This window comes from Telopea speciosissima, chromosome 6 (genome assembly GCF_018873765.1).
Source record: "Telopea speciosissima isolate NSW1024214 ecotype Mountain lineage chromosome 6, Tspe_v1, whole genome shotgun sequence".
NCBI classification, from domain to species: Eukaryota; Viridiplantae; Streptophyta; class Magnoliopsida; order Proteales; family Proteaceae; genus Telopea; species Telopea speciosissima.
In genome coordinates this window covers 51,178,250-51,201,152 of record NC_057921.1, presented here as the reverse complement: position 1 = coordinate 51,201,152, position 22,903 = coordinate 51,178,250, and the positions used below count along the sequence as shown (strand labels likewise).

The following is a 22,903-nucleotide window of genomic DNA, read 5'->3' as shown; positions in this document are numbered from 1 at the left end:
ACCTCTTCCTTGATAGCCGCCTGTCGATCGAGGGAAAAATTTTATCTCTTCTGCAGGACAGGCTTCCTGGTAGGGTCTATGTGCAGTCTGTGCTCTACTATGGACCTGGGTATGCCTAGTATGTCGACAGTCGACCATGCGAAGACATCCATATTGCTTTGGAGGAGGTGTCCCAGCTCTTCTTTTTGCTCCTTGCTTAACAACGAGCCAACCTGCACAACTTTGGAGGGGTCGTCCCTGCTGAGTGGCCATAGGACAAGGTCCTCCACCGATCTTCCTCTCTTCTCTGTCAGTGCATCTCTTTGGTCGCTGACCAGATTCTCTATACACAACGCCATCCCTCGTGTGTTGTCGTTGTTCTTCTTCACAAAGGTGACATAACAGTCTCTAACTTTCTTCTGGTCGCCTTGTACTTCACCCACTCTATTGTCAGTGGGGAACTTCATCTTTAGGTGGAGCGGAGATACGATACCTCGAAGGATTATCAGAGATGGTCGCCCTAGGAGGCCGTTGAATGACACCACGGACTTGACAACTATGAAGTTCACCATGATGGTCACCTATTAAGGGTATTCTTCAATGGTGACGGGTAGCTCTATGGTGCCTCTGATGGAGGCTGTGGTGCCCGAAAACCCATGGAGGTAGGTAGGCTTAGGCTTGAGTTGGTCATCTCTGAACCCGAACTGGCGGTAGGGTTCTAGTGAGAGCACATCCACGGATGCCCCTGTATCTATCAACACCCTGTGCACTGGTCGGTTAGCTATCTCCACCTGTACTACTAGGGCATCCTCATGTGAAAAGCTGACACCTTCCAAGTCTGCATCTGAGAAGGAGATCACCTTCTCGGTCTTTGCCATCTTGCTTGGCTTCTCTATTACTCCCACGAACCTAGCATGGGCTTTGGCTTTCCTGGTTGATTCTTGCCCAAGTCCCCTGAGTATGGTGAGGATGGGGGCTCCCTTGGTGCCGCTTGGTTCTGGTACATCTCTCCTCTCTTCTGTGCGGTCTCTCTCCCTATCTCAATCCGCTCTCATTTATTCCCTCCTTGGCTCTTCTCTTTCTCGATCATGACCTCGGTCTCCTTGGCCCGAACGGCCATCACGCCTTCCTTTTATGTATTTATTCAAGCTTCCAGCTCTTACAAGATTTTCTATCTCTCTCTTCAGTTGGTAGCAATCCTCTGTGTCATGCCCATTGTCTTTGTGGAAGACACAATACTTGTTAGGGTTCTGCTTCTCAGGTCCGGCTAGCATAGGTCGTGACCATCGGATTAGGTCACGGTCTTGGATCTGCATGAGGATCTACGACCTGGTAGTGTCTAGGCTGTGAACTCTGGACTGCTTCCTCGTTTACTCCTTTCGGGGCAACGATCTCCCCTTCCTGAGGTGCGGTCACCCTTGTCTTACCGACGCTCAGTCCTTGACCTCTTGCTCTCTTTGCGATCGTTCGTCGTCGACCTCTTGTTGTCCTGGGGCTTGGCTTCAATCACCTTCTTCCGTGCTTGTACTATCTCTGCCATGTTAGCGAACTCGTTACAACGCTCCAGGAGCTCCCTCATGGTCTTGGTCTCATGACGGGCCAAGTCTTTGATCAACTCCAGGTCCTGGATACCCCCAGCCAAGGTTGCATGCTGGGTTTGGTCATCCAAGTCTCGGACCTCCAGGAATTCCTTGGTGAACCTGCTGACATACTCCCTAAGGGATTCCCCAGGGTTCTGTATCATGTTTAGTAGATTGATTGTGGTCTTCTTCTGCTTGACGTTGCTCTGAAAGCGGATAACAAACTGTTCGCATAGCTCTGCAAACTAACCTATCGACCTTGGACGTAGTCAGGAGAACCATGAAGTCGCCGTGCCTTTGAGGGATGCAGGGAACGCTCGACAGGAGGCCTTGTCCGATCCTCCATATAGGGTCATCATCCCATTGAAGTAGTTGATATGGTCATTGGGGTCCGTGGTTCCACTGTAGAGTTCAAAGGTAGGTAACCTGAACCTGGATGGGAGTGCGGCTGACATGATCTTCTCTGAGAATAGATGTTGCCCGGGTATTGAGTGTGTCTTGCCTTTAGTCTGCTTCTTCAGTCCTTCCAACTTCTCGTCCAACTCTCGGAGTCTCTTGTCTAGCTCCTCATCTTGCAATGGTCTCTCTCGCCTGGCTGGTTGCTCGTTGTGACTTCGTTCTCTTTCTCTCCTTGAAGTCTCCTCCCGCCTAGAGTATTGGCGGGACGGGGAAGGGTCACGTCGTGATGAGGCTTGACGTGAACGTGAAGGGCTACCACCCCCATCGGAGTGGCTCTGCCTTGGTACATAACTTCCCCCTAGCCGACCTTGGAATACTGATCTCTTGATCGAGCCCTCTGGACTTGGTGCCACAGTTCGGTGTGATAGTGTTCTCCCACGATCTAACCGTACTGGGAGGTCTGCTGTCCTCCTTGGAAGTTGGGATGACTCTCCCTGCTGTCTAGTGTGCCTCTTGGACCTGTCACCCTTGGGAGGTGACCTCCCGAGGTTCTCCTCTCGTCTACGACGGTGGATCACCGCTCTCTGCCTTAGGTACTTGCGGAAGAGTCGTTGGTCGTCGAGGATCTAACCCTGCAGGTCATTGATCTGACCCACAGTTGCTAGTGCATTGGGGTCAGGTACCACCTCCACCACCAATTCATTGTTGGGTTCGCCCACTGCGACTTGATCATCGGCTGGGATTTCCCTCTCCAGAGAGACGTGGTCATTGGCTCTGCGACGTGAGCTCTCTGGAGGAGGTGATGCGTTCCCCTCCCTTGGGGCATTGTTGGTGGAGGGAGCGGTCTTTTTGCCTCGTGGTGCCATGATTGAACAAGTATGGAAACAAGCTAGTAGAGGTGATGGCTAGCGTCGTTCCCACAGACGACGCCAATCTGTTGCGTCAGGAAATCGTCTGCGGTCCTTTCGAGTACCGTAACCTGCAAAAGGACCAAGGAGTGACAACGGAGAACCGGTGTGGTTCCAGCCTAGGACTCTCCGATTTGAAAGTCAGATCTCTCTGCGCAAACAGATGAGTGAATGAAACTCAAGATGGATGATGAGATAGAATACCTTCCCTTTTATAGCTGAGGGCGGCGATGTGGAGAGTCCCAGTTGATGTGAGATGTCTTTGATAGCTGATAGAGTCCCTTAATGGCAGGGTTTGCTCTTGGTAGGATATCTTCCGTTTGGACGTTGTATCCTAATGGACTTGGTGTCTTAGATGGATAGATTGTAGATAGGTTCTGGGTGTTTGAGTTTGTTGTGGGTACGTTGACTGATAGGCGGTGGCCTAGAGTCCTGGAGGTAGTGTACGTCTTGCAATTGGAGGCGGGGGTGCTCTGATCTTGTCTGCGGTGTTTCAACGCACGTCTGTCCACGTGCACAGGGTCCGTGCCAAAGGGGGGTTCGCCCAAGGGGAGCTCGCTCAGGGGAGTTTGCCCAGGGGAGTTCGCCCAAGGGGAGCTCGCCCAAGGGGAGTTCGCCCAAGGGGAGCTCACCCAAGGGGAGTTCACCCAAATGGGGGTGTTCACCCTACCGTGCCCGGTCCTGCCACATGGCGGTCTCCGATTGGTTACCTTTATTGGAGTAGCGCCCGCGAAGTGTGGTCATTCGGAGCAACGCCCGCGGCGTGTGGTGATATAGCTGGTCCTATCATGGTCCACCTCCTTAGGTCAGGACACGTGGTGGCCTCTGATTGGTTGGTGTGAATTTGGGTTTATCAGGGTGCTAGCACACCTGACCAGCCTTTTCCCTATAGGATTATTAGTACCTTTCCTCCTTTCTAAGAAGGTTGTGGCCCTCTTGGCTCCCATTCTACCCCTTCGTGGATAGTCCTCTATGGGTCACTTGTATAACTCCTAATGGGTCCCTTGCCAAAACAATAAAAAAGGTGAAGAATAATAACCACATACATCTTAACTCATCTTCTTGGTATAGGCACACTAGTATGATATTGAGTTAATTACCCATATTTTTGGTAATTCCACCTTTTCATGGGGGTGCGATGATTATTTCGTATACCACTGTGTCTGGGTGTAGGAGCAGCACACCACACATGCCAAGTGGCGTTCTTTCTCGCCTTGTTTATTTATTCTATTCTATATTTCACATGCTTCTGAGTTTTATATTTTTAATTTTCATTGTTTTTATGCTGGTTTTACTCTTTTTTCTTTTCAAAACATTTTTATTTTTTAATAGTTTTAATTAAAATTATTTTAATATTGTTAACTGAACCTGGGCTAGACCTGGTTCGATTTTGTCGCCCACCATGGGGCAACTGATTGGACCAGTTGGGTAGGCCACTTAAGGAGGTGGCTTTATCCTTTAGGTCTCTTCCCACTCTATATTTCCTATTTAGAGTGGGACACTCTGAGTTTGAGGAGGTGGGGACTGATTATATATAGGCATAACAAGTCACCACCAATATGAATGCCATTGTTGAGATTTTAGTCTTCCTCTCTTACATCTCAGTCTTGTTTACTAAGTTACTATTGTGTACTTTGTGGGATTCCATCTCTTCTCAAGGATTTGCGGTGTAGACTTTTGAGATATCGAGAGATGGTAGAAGATCGTTCAAGTTTGTAAAACTTGTAATCAAATCCGTACGAGATTTTTCCATTGTATTCCCATCTTCCGTTCAGGTAACACCCTAACAAAATGGTGATTTATTCACAAATATTAACCTTGTGGCCCACTTGGATCAGCTGGCCACTGAGATTTTTTATTTTCTAAACAATGATTGAAACCTTAACCATGAATGTTAAGTCTTTTATCGATAGTTTCCTGTTTCTTCCACACATAAAATTACAATTGGCATTTCTTAATTTGAGAGACAATTCTTCCACCACTGCATCATTTCAAGGGTCAACTTTTGACCAGCTCATCGTGAGATGGGCCATGATTATTTTAACAGAAATCATTGATAAATGTTACAAAGTTATATATTTTGATATAGAAATCTGAAAGCTATGAAATGTGAATTTTCTTCTTCGATGAAGCTCTGACACTGATTTCTGTAATTTTATGTAGGGCAAGACATCGCAAATTGGTCGTGTAGTCCAACACTAGCATGTTAGTCAACGAAAGTGCGCATAGATGCATTGATTTGAATGTGATTTTTAATTTTATTGATGACTGAATGGTCTTTTACATTTATTTTTCCTTTTATTTATCTTTCGAAGAACAATAATAAATAGAAATTTGAATAACACAAGCAAGCAGTATTAATCCAATTCTATCAATATATAGCTCATAGGGGAAAAAAAAATGCTACCTGCACCTAGACACAACACACGACTGTGAAAAATAAAACTAAACATATAGCTCATTTAAGATTGGATCATTTTTTTAGGTAGTACATATTACAGATTTTTTTTTCGGTAAATACAAATTTATTCAGAACGTGAAGAGCTCATGGATGTCAAGCATTGATTTGGATCCATGGATTAAAACGACTCGTTATCCTCTCTTGTTACAGCACGGTGTTGTACTGTATCCTACGGCGACTGCAGAGGCCATATGCACCATGTGGGGCCCACTGTGTCACATGGCCTCTGCAGTACCACACGATACAGTACATCACTATGCTATAACAGGAGGGAATAAAAATTCGGATTAAAACAAGGCCAAACTGTCCTTACATGTCGTTGACAGACCCTCTTTTTTGGGCAGTACAGATTATACGGTACTTTGATTTACACAAAAAACTACAGAGATACATAGGGGAGTGCAGTAACTTGGGATGTGAGTCCAGATCAGCTCCACATATGTGGAGAGTACACATAAAATAAAAAATTGACACTTGTCCACACAGATATTAGTAACCTTTTATCTTAAACTATTTTTTTTAGGGGTTTTTACAATTACCACCCCAAAAACTTTGATATGTATTATTATCCCCCTTAAAACTTTCAAACAACTATTACCCTCTCCTGTTGCATACTAATAACTAACTGGTTCCCACCGTTACATTTTCGTAACGGAGATGGTTAGTCGTGACAGTGTACCGTTGTCACGAATTTTCTAAGACCAAAATACCCTTTTGGGATGGTAATTGTTAAAAACCCCCTCACCCCCTCACCCTCCCTTCTCCTCCTCCCCCTCCTCCTCCTCCTTCTTCTTCTTCCTTCTCTACAACCTCAAACCTTGTTTTCTCCACTTGTGGTCCGTTGGGGCTAGGAATGATGGCAGATATCGATGAGGTGACAACCACTCGCCTCACCCCGCACTCCTTCGCCGCTTTTAGTGCATTTATCATCCCACTGATCGCCGGCTCCAAAAGCTCTTTCTAGTAGAGTACTATTCAATTATTCTTTAAAAAAGAAAAGAATTAGGAGAGTTTATTTAGTAGCCATAGGATTGAGAAGACGGACTTGGGGATCCAGAACTCGATCGACAATACAGGGGGAAGCCAGGTGGAAAAGACCGACGGTGCCATTGAGAGCGGTGAGGAGGGAATCGTAGTCGAGGAGATCGATCTGGAAGAGACAGAGACGCGAGTCTGCTCCTTCTAGGGCTTCCAGATGCTTCGAATCTCTATCGTCATCTGATTGATTAAAGTAGAAGAGTCATCGTCAGTTGAGCAGAGAATAGTAGTTCAAGATTGAAACTTCAATTAGAAGTTAGGGATGAGAGAAATGGCGCCAATGACCGATTCTCTAAATGAAGAGATGAAATTTCTACTGAGGGAGAGTGAGGGGAAGTGAAATCAATGATGATGAAATGGAAAAGGAAAATTAATTAAAGATAAAGAATAGTAGTAGAAGGAACAAGCACTGAGATCTTTGACGGTGGCGTGGACGGTGTACCCACGTTCGAGGAGAAGACGAACCAGCCAAGAGCCTATGAAGCCGCTTCCTCTTGTAACACACACCACCTCGTCCTTCCTAATCGCCATCGCTCCTCTCTTGCTTTTCACTTCTCAGTTCTCATACACACACAGACACTCAGTGGAGAAAACAAGGTTTGGGGTTGCAGAGGAGGAAGAAGAAGAAAGAGAAGGAGGAAGAGGAGAAGGGACGGTGATTGGGTGGGGTTTTTTTTTACAATCACCACCCCACCCCAAAAGGGCATTTTGGTCTTAGAAAATTCGTGACAACGGCACACTGTCACGACTAACCCTCTTCGGAATTATAATGGTGGGGACCAGTTAATTATTAATATGCAACAAGGGAGGGTAATAATTGTTTGAAAGTTTTTAAGGGGATAATAATAGATATCAAAGTTTTTGAGATGATAATTGTAAAAAACCCTTTTTTTTATTATTAATAACATAAAAGTGGTAAGACCTATATTATCGTCTTCCCACCCAAGTATCGGCGGATAAATACAACAATGGTATGTCTTGCGGTAAACCATCCTCCTCCAGCACCCGTCACCGGCCACAAAGAGAAGCTAGAGATTGGTCGATCGAGAGACTCCGCCCCACCCTACTCCTTCAACCTCTACCGGAGTGGAGAAGTGGTTCAATGCCCAGAAATATGTCGGAGTCATCACTCCCGATGAAGGATACTGAAGCCTTGCCAGAGGGGGACTTCGTGGAGTTCGTTGTCGATACGGGAGATGGTGGAAGGATGAAGGCCGTGGATGTGATTGGTCCAGTGATCTGAAGAGATATGGTTAGGGGAGAAGGCAGAGGGAAGTGGTGTTCTTACAAGCGAACCACAGTTGATTAAATTGATAGATTTCATCGACAAAATCCCCATTTGCGTTTTATCTTTTTAATCGATGATTCGCTTTCTGTGGGGGTAAATTTGGCTCCTTTTGAAGAACCGATTTGAGAATTTTGGGTAATTTACACATATCACCCCTGAGGTCTGACGAAAGGATAATTTTACCTTCCAATTTTGAAAAATTTTGTGTAACCTCCTGAGGTTTGCAAATAGTAACAAATAAGTCCATTCCATCAGTTCATGACTACCAATGTTACAAATAAGAGGTGAACTGACAAAATTACCCTTGCAAAAAAAAAAAAAAAAGCCTGCAACTCATCTTCCCCAAATCGATTGGGGAAGATGAGTTGCAGGTTTCAAAACCCTTTCAACCCTTGAGGAATTTAGGGTTTCAAATTGGGAAAAAATCCCAAGTCCAAACCCTTTTGCGCACTTGAGATACTCACTGCTATTGATTCCTCCCTCAGCAACGCAGGCTCACCGCTCATCAGCCCTGCTATCGACTTCCCCCGCCTTCTCGGCTGCAAAAACCCCCACCGCTACACAATCGGACGACGATGTATTAGAATCGAAGAAGAAGAAGAGGGGATGGACCTACTTGAATGACTTCTCAGATTCTTCTTCTCACCTCCACAAATTAATCCCATCTTTCGCTTTGTGCCGCCGAACCTTCATCGTATTCAAACCCACCGGAAGAACACAATTGCAAAATAAACCTACAATTTTCATTCATAAAAATCCAAATTAATTTTTGGATAAAAAATGAAATAATAAAATAATGGGTTTGTGAAATCAAGGCAGAATTTTTATTTTTTTTTACTGATTCTGGCGAGACGATTGACCCAACGAGGAATCGGTTTCGCCGTCAATCTGAGGCAAGCGTCATTGCAGAAGTGACTACAGTTTTTGGTTATGAGATTGTAAGTGTTGCCTATGTATTCTTTCGCCAGCTTCCCCATGAATGCTCGAATGTCTTTTGGACCTAAATCTGATCTCCCAATTAGGATCGATTTCTTGAAAGTGAATCTAGGGCATTGCTTCGGTTCACCTTCGAAGATTCCCGTAGTTGGAAAATCATGTGCCCCAAATGTATATATTCCACTTCATGAACTAAACACACAAAAATCAAAACTGAAACTTTTAAACCCACTAGATCTAGATTAGACAGGGGAAAAATAACCCAAAAAAAAAAACCCATGAAGTGGAGGTGAGAAGAAGAATCTGAGAAGTCATTCAAGTAGGTTCGTCCCCTCCTCTTCTTCTTCTTCGATTCTGATACATCGTCGTCCGGTTCTGTAATCAAAAGTGATAATATTTCTCTCGCCTAGAATATCTCAGGTGCGCAAAAGGGTTTTGAAACTTGCAACTCATCTTCCCCAATCGATTTGGGGAAGATGAGTTGTAGGTTTTTTTTTTTTTTTTTTTTTTTTTTGCAAGGGTAATTTTGTCAGTTCACCTCTTATTTTTAACACTGTTACTCATGCATTGACGGAATGGGCTTATTTATTATTATTTGCAAACCTCAGGGGGTTACACAGAATTTTTCAAAACTGGGAGGTAAAATTATCCTTTCGTCAAACCTCAGGGGTGTTATATGTAAATAACCCTAAAAATTTTTGTTTATGTTTCTGTGGGGGTTAATTTGGTTCCTTTTGAAGAACCGATTTGAGGATTTTGGGTTATGGGCACAGTTTGTTTCCACTGAAGAAAACCCTTCTATTTTTAAAAAAAAAATTTTGTTTATGTTTTTGTGGGGGTTAATTTGGATCCTTTTGAAGAATCGAGTTGAGAATTTTGGATTCTGGGCAGAATTTGTTTCCACCGAAGAAAACCCTTCTATTTTTATTTTTTTTTTAAATTTCTATTTACCCTTCTCCGTCTGTTGCTTGTTTGATGAAAAAATCTTATCTATTTTTTTTCAGCTGGTAAATTTACTGAAGATCAGATAAAGAGAATGGAGGATTCGATTAGGATTCGGAAGGCATCTGAACCATAGAACTTGTCGAAGGGGAGGGGGTGGTTACAGTGGTTACGGTGGGTATAACGGTGGGGGTAGAGGTGGTGCTGGTCGAAGGGGAGGGGGTGGTTACGATGGTGGAGGTTATAATTGCGGTGAGACATGACACTTGGCCAGGGACTATCAGCAGAGAGGCGGAAGGTATGGCAGTGGTGGTGGTGGTGGCCGGTAGACATAATTGTTTGAAACCACAAGGCTGGGAAACGTAAATTTCCCTTATTATTATTATGCTACTTCATGGTCGATCCCATCAAGAAAAGTATCCCTTGATGGTCTACAAAATATTTCCATCAGGAAGAATGATTTGGCAATTCTGACCATTGAATAGATTTTAGGAGGTCTTGATACACAAGACTCACATTTAACCATATAGTCCCTAAATATTGGCACACATCCCAACCATGAACTCTTGCCTATGTTACCTTGACTGCAACTATGAACTCTCTCACAGTCTAAATTTTTAATGTTTTTTATCATTTGACAAACCCCAAATGGGCTAAAACTTGAAATATGAGCAAAGGACCTAGAAGAGAAGCTTTCCATTAACTTTGGCTCCTTTCGAGATAATGATAGGTTTTTGGACCAACCAAATAAGCTTATTTAATTGGACCCAATTATTTGTAAAGGATGTGGAAAAAGACACGCGTGGAGATGGTAAGCTCATATGAGATCTTCCACGCAAATCCTTTAGTTCACGTATGGGTTCTCCTCTCATATCTCTATTGGGGAGAGAGGAGTACTAAATTTGTTTGTTGTGATGTTATATTGAAGTTTCCACCTAGATCAGGGTCTAAGGCTCATAAATGTCTCCCTCTGTTCAGGGGGAGGATTATATTTGACTCAGTGATGGACAAGGCAAAGGTCTGCCCCAAATTTTTGAGTAAGTTCATAATTACGGGCTAGGAAGATGTAAGGAACCCCAACAACCGGCAGACCGATGTCCGGTTTATTTTTTATGTATACCACTTCATCCTACTAACTAGTCATAGATACTTATTGCATAATGACAATACCGTTTGAAATGTAAATACTAGCTGCAAGTTAATGAATGAATGCAATGTATGTGAAGAAATGTATGCAGGGGGGGGGGATGTATATAAGGGAGTCACCGAACTAGCGTAAGGTCGTCCAGCTGTCTATGTATCCCAAATGGTTAGTGAATCAGGTCAAACGTAGTTCCTCATGCAAGATGATATGACATGTAGAGGGATCAACATCATGATATGAATGCATGAGTGCAAGTGTATAATTATATATGGGTGGAATGATATGCATGATTATACTACATGAATGCATGGTTATGAATGAATCTGACCGAGTCAAACTGCCTATGTACCCTGGATAGGGATCAGGTCAACAATAGGTCTTAGTACTTGACTGAGAGAATTCTCGGGGTTTTAAGCACATCATAGGTCTAGCCATTGGTTTTGAAAGGGTAGGGCTTGATGACACTATTTCAGTGTCCACCAGATCCTTGCCGAAAATTAGGCAGCCTAACGACGTATTGTATGTATGTTTTAGAAAAAGAACGACATTGCAACGACATGCCATGATTTGGGAGTACATATGCCAGTATCTGATACTAATCTGACTTGGTGATAGCATGTATGGTAAAAAAAAAACCATAATTCATTGTGTCAAAAAACAACCTGGGGTTGAACCCTAACCTTGGTAAACAATTACATAAAAGCAACTGCATATTCATGATGTGTATAAAAGAAAAAAACAACCTGGGGTTGAACCCTAACCTTGGTAAACAATTACGTAAAAGCAACTGCATATTCATGATGTGTATAGAAAAACTAAGTAAATGTTTGTAAAAAGGGAGGCGAGAGAAATAAGTCTGATATGAATTTACAATCAGATTTTGAATTCTTTTATCTCCTTCTCCTCCTCTCCAAACTAGGGTTTTGAACCCTAGCCTTCATTGGTGAAGAAGTGAGTTCCCGTGTGGAGATACCCACACAAGTGTTGAGAGCCTTCAGAGGTATTGTGTTTGTGAAAGTACACAAGTAATTTGAAACCTCTCTTTTGATTTTTAGCGTATTCCCTAACGCATGTGAATATGCATTTTAGAAATTGCCACCAACACTTGCGACTTCCCAAATGCTCCTACATCTTATTGAGTTCGGTTCCACTGCACGTATATGCAGGTGCACGTACATGTGAAAGGTAACCTGTTCTATTTTTGCCATTTACAAGAGGAGGAGGGATATTTATGAAAATAAAAGGGACATGTGATTACCTCTCATGTGTATGCAGATGATCCATTCTCCATCTTTTTCATATCATTCAAAATAATTCTGCTGATATAGAAAGATAAATAGTAAGAAAATAGATTTTTCTTCTTCCATCAGCTCTGATACAAATGGTTGTTATTTTATTTTTCTTTGAAGATAAACAGCACATAGAAATTTCAATTTCAATAACACAACCAAGCAGTACTACTGATACAATTCCATCATACATGTCTCATTTATCTCCAGCTCCTTCTCCATATCTCTCCACTTCCTCCATATCTAGCTCCCTCAGAAGCAGTATAAGCCATTTCTTCCATACTCCTAAGAGTTTGCATCATTATTGAATAGTTAAAACGATCAACACCTGAAGAAGTTTCTGTTCCGGCGCTACTACTGTCGCTATCGGTGCAGCCCTTGAAATCCTGCGGATTTCCTTGGCCTGCTTCCCCCAATCCATTGGTAGGCCTATTATCCTGAGCATGTGGATTACTGGCAGAACTCAGATTGGCATCGAAACCGCTTGAAGGAGTTTCTCTTCGGGCGCTACTGCTGCCACCGATGGTGTAGTCCTTGAAAGGCTGCGGAAATTCTAAATCGCTTGAAAGAAGTTTCTTTTCCGGCACTACTGCTGCCCCCGACGGTGTAGTAATTAAAAGGCTGTGGAAATTCCAAATCGCTTGATGAAGTTTCTCATCCGGCGCTACTGCTGCCACCGACAGTGTAGTCCTTAAAAGGCTGCGGAAACTCCACATCACTTGAAGAAGTTTCTCTTATGGTGCTACTGCAGCCGCCGATGGTATAGTCCTTAAAAGGCTGCGGAAATTCCAAAGCACTTGACGAAGTTTCTCTTTCGGCGCTACTGCTGCTGCCGACGGGGTAGAACTTAAAAGGCTGCGGAAATTCCAAATGGCTTGAAGAAGTTTCTCTTCCGGCGCTACTGCTGCTGCCGACGGGGTAGAACTTAAAAGGCTGCGGAAATTCCAAATCGCTTGAAGAAGTTTCTCTTCTGGCGCTACTGCTGCCGCCCACGGTGTAGTCCTTAAAAGGCTGCGAAAATTTCAAATCGCTTGAAGAAGTTTCTCTTCTGGTGTTACTGCTGCCGCCGACGGTGTAGTCCTTAAAAGGTTGCGGAAATTGGAAACCGCTTGAAGAGGTTTCTCTTCCGGCGCTACTGCTACCACCAACGTTGTAGCTCTTGAAAACCTGCGGAAATCCGAAATTGCTTGAAGAAGTTTCTCTTCCGCCGCTACTGCTGAAAACCTGCGGAAATCCTTGTACTGCTGCCCCAAATTTAGATCGATTATCCTGAGCATCTGGATTGCTGGCACAACTCAGATGGCCATCAAAATCGCAGGGCCGGCAACCATAAGACCATTGGTTTACCGTGATTTCCCTTTGACACATATCACAAGTGAGAAATCTCAAACGGCGGAAGGAGAGGCTAAGAATGTGGGGATGGACTTTGTAGTTGAGTGACATGGGCATGGAAGCACAGTGGATATGCAAGTCAAGGGTGCAAGCTCTGCAATGATAGCAGAAGCCGTTGTCTTGGAGGCCACAGGCATCGCAGGTGAAGGTTCCACCTGGGTATGCTGGGAAAGGAAGGAGAGTGAGTGGGTGGTTGGGTCTGATGGGTGGTTGATGAGCTGAGGTCTCTGAGAGCATGAAATATGGAGGATGAAGTTGCAGGTTTTGCAGATGTAGATCAATCCAGAGGGTTGGAGCTTGCACATTGCACATGGAGGCATATTGAAAGTGGGTTTTTGCTGTTGGTGATTGGTGAGCTCTAGAGGGTGAGGATGACTGAAGTGTTGAATGGATTGGTTGCAGTTTGGCGCCATATCTCTCTCTCTCTCTCTTCTATGTGTGTGTGTGGGTGTCATGGAGAAGAGAACCAGAGGGTGGAAATATGAAAGGGTTGCTTGTTGAATTGCTAGAACCTGCTGAGTAATTTACATTTCAAGGGCTAAATGCATTGCATACTATGTTTGGCATTCTGTTTAAAACCCCCTCCACAAAAAAAAAAAAAAAAAAAAGAAAAGAAAAAGAAAAAACGAAGAGTATTCAAAATTCTAAACATTATCACATGGAATCTTAGGCAACAAAAGTCAAAAAACCTATAAAATAGGTTATTGTGAATCAACAAAATAAATTTCTTGAGATATGATTGGCTTGCAAGGCCCACAAATCTCTCCCTCCACAGTTAAATATTGTCTATAATGTTTTCTTTTTTAATAAAAAATGACTATGCTGTTGATAGAATATAAAGTCTGTGTTGAATCAAAAGTCTAAACCCATAAAATACGGTGTAAATAAGTGGAAAAAAAACCCAATCCACGGTCAATCTCTTGACTGAAAGGTTCGGATATTGCGTAGAAGATATCACACAATATAAAACAAAGCCCTACTGTGCGGGGTCTGGGGAGGGTCACAACGAGGCCTGCCCCAAGCACGAATGTACTGTGTTGCCCACATGAAATAAAATGATCGCATTTATGTTGATGCTTTTATGTGCTCATTGGCCTTTGTGTTGATGCAAGGGCTACATGACCAGATAGCATTACTTATAGCTCATTTAAATATTTTAAAAAAAAATAAAAATCCGTAAACATATAGTTGAGTTAAGCTTGAATCACTTTTTTAGGCAGTACATATTAAAGATTTTTTTTTTTTGGTAAATATAAATTTATTTAAAAATACAAGAAGAACTCATGGATGTCAAGCATTGATCTTGGACATAGATTGGAACAAGCCCAAACTATCCTACACATCACTGACAGACCCTCCTTTCGTATATATTTCAAGTTAGCTTGATTTACATAGAGAATTACAGAGATACATAGGGGAGTGTAGTACAACACAATTATTGAGGGAACAGAACTATAGGGAACCTAGGATGGGGGTGGGGGGAGGTGCGGCAATGATCACCCTACCCTTGCCCCAACACTCTTCCCGGTGAGGTCCACCCCCCCTTCTTATTACAGGCAGTGGGGAACTAGGCCGGATAGGGAACTAGATCGAGGAGATAATTTTTCGATGGATGAGAGGGAACGTACACATAAGGGTTAACGTCTAGGTATGTATATGACATCGACATTGAGATTGGATCCGTCTATAGCATTCCTTATTCCTTGCGCCGTTATTTGAATGCTGAGTCTCTCAATATCTAAAGAAGTAGCTTCAGCATTGCTCCCACCGCCACCGCCCATATTTGCAGCTTGAGCGTGTGGATTACTGGCACAACTCAGATGGGCATTGAAATCGCATGCCCGACACTCATAGGACCACTGGTTTACCTCGACGTCCCCACAACACATATCACAAGTGAGAGATGTTTGACGGCAGATGGAGAGACGACTAGTGTGTGGGTGGGCTTGGTGGTTGAGTGACATGGGCATGGAAGCACAACTTAGATGGGACTCCGAAGAAGAAGGATCTGATTCCTAGAAGAACTCAGCTAGAGAGACGTCTACCAAAGACAAAAACTTACCATGATGGGACTCTCTCCCTCTCTCACTCTATTTTAAAGAACCGTCTCCAAAAGGCGTGCAAACACTATATATACCCCGGGATAACCACACACCAAGGTATCTGAACTCATCCCATTATTCTTAATTGTTGCTAAAAGAGGTCTGACTTAGGCATCAGAGAGTCCTCCGCTAGTGCCAACTGGTTCTCTGGTGTCTCTTCTCTTCCCTTGTGCAGATTAAATCGTAGGAAGAGAACTTGTGGAGATTTCTCGATGCAACAGGAAGAGAGGAGTAAATTTGTTTGTTGGGATTTTATATTGAAGTTCCCACCTAGATTAGGGTCTAAGACCCATACATGTCTCCCTCTTTTCAGGATTATATTTGACTCAGTGATGGACAAAGCAAAGGTCTACCCCAAATATTTGAGTAAGTTCATAATTATGGGCTGGGAAGATTTAAGGAACCCCAACAATCGCCCGACCGATGTCTGGTTTCTTTTTTTATGTATACCACTCCATCCTACTAAGTTACTAACTAGTCGTAGATACTTATTGCATATGATTATATCGTTTGAATGTAAATAATAGCTGCAAGTTAATGTATGTATGCAATGTATGTGAAAAAATGTACGGGGAGGAAATGTATATAGGGGAATCACGTACTGAACTAAAGCCTAAGTTCGTGCGACTGTCTACATATTCCAAATGGTTAGAGAATTAGGTCAAACGTAGTTCCTCATGCAAGAAGATGATGACATGCAGAGGGATCAAAATCATGATATGAATGCATGAGTGCAGGTGTGCAATTATATATGGGTGGAATGATATGCATGATTATTCTACATGAATGCATGATATGACCGAACCTAATTGAGTCAAATTGCTTACGTACCCTTGATAGGGATCAGGTCAACCGTAGTTCTTAGTACTTGACTGAGAGAATTCTCAGGGTTTTGAGCACATCATAGGTCTAGTCATTGGTTTTGAAAGGGATGGGCTTGATGACACTATTTAAGTGTCCACCGGATCCTTACCAAAAATTAGGTAGCTTAATGACGTATTGTATGCATGTTTTAGAAAAAGAACGACATTGCAACAACATGCCATGATTTGGGAGTACATATATATGCAAGTATTTGATACTAATATGACATGGTGATGACATGTATGGTAATTAAACAACATATTTCAACGTGCTAGAAAACAACCTGGAACTGAACCCTAACCTTGGTAGACAATTACGTAAAAGCAACTACATATTCATAAATGTATGTAAAAAGGGAGGCGAGAGAAATAAGTCTCATATGAATTTACAATCAGATTTTGAATTCTTTTATCTCCTTCTCCTCCTCTCCAACCTAGGGTTCTGAACCCTAGTCTCTATTGGAGAAGAAGTGAGTTCCCGTAGCTATGTGGAGATACCTGCGCAAGTGTTGAGAGTCTCTAGAGGTATTATGTTTGTGGAACTACACAAGTAATTTGAAACCTCTTTTGGTCTTTAGCATATTCCCTAACCCATGTGAATATGCAATTTTGGCTGTCATATTATGATTTGGCATCCCCCATCTCTAACACCTACCATCAAGGAAGTTACAACAGTTCAAAAACTGCCACCAACATTTGCAATTTCTTAAATGCTCCAACATCCTATTGAGTTCGGTTCCACCGCATGGACATGTGAGAGGTAACCACCTGTTTTATTTTTGCCATTTATAAGGAGAGGAGTGGTATTTATGGAAACAAAAGGGACATGTGGTTACCTCTCAGATGTACGTTCACCTGCAAGCACATGATCCATTCTCCATCTTATTCATATCATTCAAAACAACTTTTCTGATATAGAAAGCTGAAAAGTAAGAAAATAGAATGTCCTTCTGAATTTTTATCCTCTCAATTACACTGCCCGTACTTGACTGTCAAGTACATCTAATAGAGGGAGTTGGACCCCACCTCGGGCAATGTGTTCGGGTAGGGGGTAAGATAGTCATTTCGATCTCCTCTGTTAGATGTACTTGACTCAAGTACGGGCAGTGTAATTGAGAGGATAAAGATCCTTTTCTTCTTGCATCAGCTCTGATACAAATTGTTGTTATTTTATTTTTCTTTGAAGATGAACAACACAAAGAAATTGGAGTTTCTACAAATTTTATGGAGGAGTTTCGGGCCTGATTTTGGGTTTGGAACATGTTAGAGAACTTCACATTTCCAAGGTTTGGATCGAGTGTGACTCGATAGTAGTAGTGTTTATGATTTTGAAGCATATGGTTCCCTGGTTTTGTCTGGCAACAATGGACTGCTTTACAGAGTTTTCTCAGGAATATGGAGTGGAAAATTACTCATTGCTCTCAGGAGGCAAACCCAGTTGCAGATTACTTTGCAAAGTCGGCTGCAAAACTTGAGGTTTCATCTCCCATTGTTTCATGTCCAAGTCTTGTAGTTGAGGATCTCAGAGCTAATGCTCAGGGAAGACCAAGATTTTGGTTGAGATAATTTTTGGATTTATTTTTCCTTGTCTTTTTGTTCATTAGTCGGCCCCTGTCGATGGTTTGCCGTAGGTGGGGGTGGTGGGGGTCGTTCTAATTGATTTTGTTGCTTGTTTCTGGTTTTTTTCAGTCTGCTCGTATTCATTATTTTTTATTTTATTTTATTTTTTAATATACACGACCTTTTAGCCAAAAAAAAAAAGAAAAAAGAACAGCACATAGAAATTTGAATAACACAACCAAGCAGTACTGATACAATTCCATCATATTACATAAATCATTTAATTTATTTCCATCTCCTTCTCCATATCTCTCCACTTCCTCCATATCTAGCTCCCTCAGAAGCAGCATAAGCCATTTCTTCCATACTCTTAAGAGTTTGCATCATTACTGAATAGTTAATACGATCAATAACTGAAGAAGTTTCTGTTCCGGCGCTACTGCTGTTGCCATCGGTGCAGCCCTTGAAATCCTGCGGATTTCCTTGGCCTGATTCCCCCAATCCATTGGTAGGCCTATTATACTGAGCTTGTGGATTACTGGCAGAATTCAGATGGGCATCGAAATCTCTTAAAGAAGTTTCTTTTCCGGCACTACTGCTGCCGCCGCCGACGGTGTAGTCCTTAAAAACCTGGGGAAATTCGAAATTGCTTGAAGAAGTTTCTCTTCCGGCGCTACTGCTGAAAACCTGCGGAAATCCTTGGACTGCTGCCCCAAATTTAGATCGATTATCCTGAGCATCTGGATTGCTGGCACAACTCAGATGGCCATCGAAATCGCAGGGCCGGCAACCATAAGACCACTGGTTTGCCGTGATTTCCCTGCGACACATATCACAAGTGAGAAATGTCGGACGGCGGATGGAGAGGATAAGAGTGTGGGGATGGGCTTTGTGGTTGAGTGATATGGGCATGGAAGCACAGTGGATATGCAAGTCAAGGGTGCAAGCTTTGCAGTGATAGCAGAAGCCGTTGTCTTGGAGGCCGCAGGCATCGCAGGTGAAGGTTCCATCTGGGTATGCTGGGAAAGGAAGGAGAGTGAGTAGGTGGTTGGGGTCTGATGGGTGGTTGATGAGCTGAGGTCTTTGAGAGCATGAAATATGGAGGATGAAATTGCAGGTTTTGCAGATGTAGATCAATCCAGAGTGTTGGAGCTTGCACATTGCACATAGAGGCATATTGAAAGTGGGTTGTTGCTGTTGGAGATTGATAAGCTCTAGAGGGTGAGGATGACTGAAGTGTTGAATGGATTGGTTGCAGTTTGGCTCCATTTCTCTCTCTCTCTCTCTCGTGTGTGTGAGGTCGTGGAGAAGAGAACCAGAGGATGGAAATATAAAAGGGAATGCTTCTCGACTTGCTAGAACCTGCTAAGTAATTTACATTTCAAGGGCTAAATGCATTTCACTATGTTTGGTACTCTGTTTTTAGACACAACCCCACCCCCTAACAAAAAAATTAATAAATATATAAAAGGTCAAAAAACCTGTAAAATAGGTTATTGTGAATTAAAAATATAAGTTTTTCGAGATATGACTGGCTTGCAAGGCCCACAAATCTCTCCCTCCAAAGTTAAATATTGACTATAATGTTTTTTTTTTTAAATAAAAAATAAAAAACGACTGATGTAGATAGGGATGTAAATGGATAATCGAAAATCCGAATTTGATCCGCATCTGTATCCGTATCCGTATTTCATTTAGAAATATCTAGAAAAAAAATCCGTCCAAAAAAAAATTCGAATACTTAATAATAAAAAATTAAATCATTAATGATTTTGAGGGTTTTGAAGATTCAATAGGTTCTAGAATTGTATCCACTAAGGGGAGAAAGATTTGGATTGCACAAGACAGAGATGTAAATGGATGATCGAAAATTCAGATTTGATCCGCATCCGAATCCTTTTAGAGGTATTCGGCCAGGGAATATCCGGATCCATTCAAATCGGATCCGTCTCCGAGCTGAATCCGATCTGTTTACAAACCTAGATGTAGATAGATGATAATGTTTCTGTTGACTTTATAAAGGAATAAAAAATCAAAACCCATAAAATAAGGTGTGAATAGGGAAAAAAAACAGAACCAGTCATATTTAATAGGGTAGATCTGAACTATATTGACGTTAAAAATATTATTTTGTTTAGACAGCTTGCCTTGCAAGGCTCATAATTCTCCAAAAGGATTCTGTTCAGCATCCTGCCCGGGCTGCATGTACAGCACCAGACATAGTGACGTGTGAAAAGACTGCCTCACCCCTGCCCTAGCGAAACTATGTCTGATGCTGCACATGCAGCCCGAGCAGGGTTCCGGACAGGAGCCGAGTCCCACAATTCTCTCTCCGTCCTATCCTAGTCTGATAGTTAAATGACTATTATGTTTTAACTAAAAAATTCACTATGACGTCAGATCTAATAAGATGATGATATATTGATAAATGTATCGACCTTATAGAGATTAATATTAGTATCAACATTCCTCAGTCCACTACGGAAATAGAGGTGGATGGTTGAGCTTGAACCTGGACGCAGAAAGGAAGTACTTGGTTTGATGGTGCCAATTGGTGATACTGGTGGGAGCACGAGTGCCATTCAATTTCACCCTTCCCCTCTCCCAATTCTCAATGATGTTTAGCCTAGCCTCACTGCGTGGATTGTTAGGGAGCATCAAATTGAAACCCATGTTAGGCAACAAATTTTTGACGCGAAGAAGCATTCCTTTGGACCATCTTAACGAAAAATTTGTTACTTAGATGAATCTTGTTTCATAGCTAGCGGAATCAGGGGAAGAATTGGTTCGTAGGATCCTCTTATCAACGCTTCTCAAGAGCTGTATAAACATGATTGAGAGGTCGTATGAACAAACCATTCCATGACTGGAGCTTAAAGTAGTTTTTGCTTTGTTTATGGGGCAAGCCCTAAGGTATCTATCTAGTGCTCACATAAACCAATCAATGTATGTAGCGCCGAGGGAATCCCTATACCAAACCAAAATTCATCAAGATTGGAACATGCTTATTGCAAACCATGAGCATACCTAATTGGGTAGATTTTTTGGTTTTGAGGGTGGGTGATGTAGATCAAGTTTGTAGGGGGTGCAGGGGAGGTGCTGGAGAGGCTATAGATTAGAGATCCAAGGAATTGCGGGGGAGGTTGTACTACAACAAAGTTTGGCTTTAGAAGTGTTACTAATGCCTCTAATACTTTTATGGGCGTTTCTACTAATGCTACGTAAACGTTTCTTATGCAATTAGGGTATCTTGGTAATGAGCTAAAGGGTAGGCCAAAGTGGATTTTCCAAATGAATATGCTAAGGCCCAAAAGGGTGACTAGCAGATTCCAATGCCTCAAGATTTATCTGGGATAGCTAACGGCCAAAGATGGTCTCGCTTAATAGGTTCAATGAAGTGAAGCCTACTTTTAAGCTCTGTGGTCATTGGAAGAGGATCAGATGTATGAAAAGCTCAAGAACTCTTACTATCAAGATTTTGACATCATTTATTTTAATTGCCTAAACAGCCGTAAATAATCAAGAAAATCATCTTTCTCATTGGATGAAGGTAAAGATTAAAGAAGGTTGTATATACTAAGAAGAGGTAATTTCATTGATAATCGATGAAAAAAGCACATCGGGAAGCATTTACAAAAAGAAACACATGGAGGAGAAAAATAGACACAAGGAGGCACTAGCAAATGCTACGCAGCTAGACAGGGAACTCAATCAATTTTTATTAGTTTTTTGGAAACTATCTTCAAATTTCCTTGTAGTTCCCAAAAATTGGAATTACAAGTCCGATGCTCTGATACTGTAGTAAGCACTTGTTTTACCAGGTGACTAGGATCCTTTCCACATCTACCAAAATATTTGAAGCAACCATATCAAGGATATATATATAGGTAGATAGTGAAAAATGGAAATGATTCAAAGACCAGCAGAGAAGGGTGCATCACTCTTTGCTATTGGGAAATACATTTCTATTCTTTTCAGAAATCTGGAGTGCAATGAGGGATTTAGCCCTGCCGGGAGGGGGGGGGGGAGGGCTTCGATTGGCTACTCAAAGTCTGAGATCAGATTTCTAATAAACCCTTCTTTAAAACTTAGTATGTAATATAAGATTGGCAAATAAGTCCGGTAATATAACCTAGACACATGGGGTGGGTATTTCTGCCATTTAGGGGGGCAGGGTAGATATTTCATCCACCCCATGTGTCTGGACGCAGCCTCCAACCCTAGCATAGAAAACATTTGGCCATTCCTTTTTTAGGTTGGGGTTCTTTGGAAAATTTCCAATGAGCAACCTGTGCATATAACAGTAAAGAATATCTGATATATGATGGCTGATAAAGAAGGGATGAAGTGATCTTGTAAATATAGACGTAAAATGTTACTCCATCATAAAATAATTCAAGATTATTCGTCCAAACAAATCATGAGAGATGTTTTAGTAGAGAACATAATTTAGATACTTAAAGTCTCCCATTAACTGATAACAAGATTGACTGATATATTCAACTGGAACATATCACAAAGGCAAACAGACAATGCAGATCAGTTATAGTACATTTGAAGCATACATGTGCATGTTCCAACACTTCATTCCCTTATTCCCTGAAGTTCCTGATTAAAGGTATTCAGTCGAAGTGATCGTTTCTTTCTGTATCTCCAAGCTACTTGGATACGGGTTGCTGAAATTGTTCTCCAATAGAGTGATTCATACCTATCAAGAGATGAGCATGACATTGTTATGCCGACACTCAGAAAAAAAAAAAAAAAATACACTTTCTTTCCTCATTGATATTAAAAAAAATAAAACATAAAGTTGTTTTCAGTCCTTAAGTGTGTTATACTACAGAGGGTCCTGGTATCTTAGCTAAGTAGTAAGTCCTTTCTTCACCTAAGCATGGCACCTTATTTTGTTAGAACAGAAGTTGGCTTGAATCTTCAAGGCACGTTACAGAGTCGTTTTCCTTAAACGAAATTCGTCCCTACATCCAGATGCAAATAGGTTGTAGACGAATTGTCTCCTAGGAT

General features: G+C 42.2%; 2 protein-coding genes across 2 annotated transcripts; both read right to left on the bottom strand.

Moving 5' to 3' along the window:
* Nucleotides 1-1,402: 1,402 nt before the first annotated feature.
* Nucleotides 1,403-6,942, bottom strand: LOC122665907 (cinnamoyl-CoA reductase 1-like). The gene is made up of 4 exons (XM_043862037.1): nt 6,776-6,942; nt 6,373-6,545; nt 6,138-6,287; nt 1,403-1,603 (listed from the first exon to the last, which is right to left on the bottom strand). The coding sequence occupies exons 1-4, from the start codon at nt 6,894-6,896 to the stop codon at nt 1,403-1,405; spliced, it is 645 nt and encodes a 214-aa protein (XP_043717972.1). The 5' UTR covers nt 6,897-6,942.
* Nucleotides 6,943-14,993: 8,051 nt separating this feature from the next.
* On the bottom strand, nt 14,994-19,188 carry LOC122665906. Its single transcript, XM_043862036.1, has 2 exons — nt 18,633-19,188; nt 14,994-15,330 (listed from the first exon to the last, which is right to left on the bottom strand). The coding sequence occupies exons 1-2, from the start codon at nt 19,148-19,150 to the stop codon at nt 14,994-14,996; spliced, it is 855 nt and encodes a 284-aa protein (XP_043717971.1). The 5' UTR covers nt 19,151-19,188.
* Nucleotides 19,189-22,903: the final 3,715 nt, after the last annotated feature.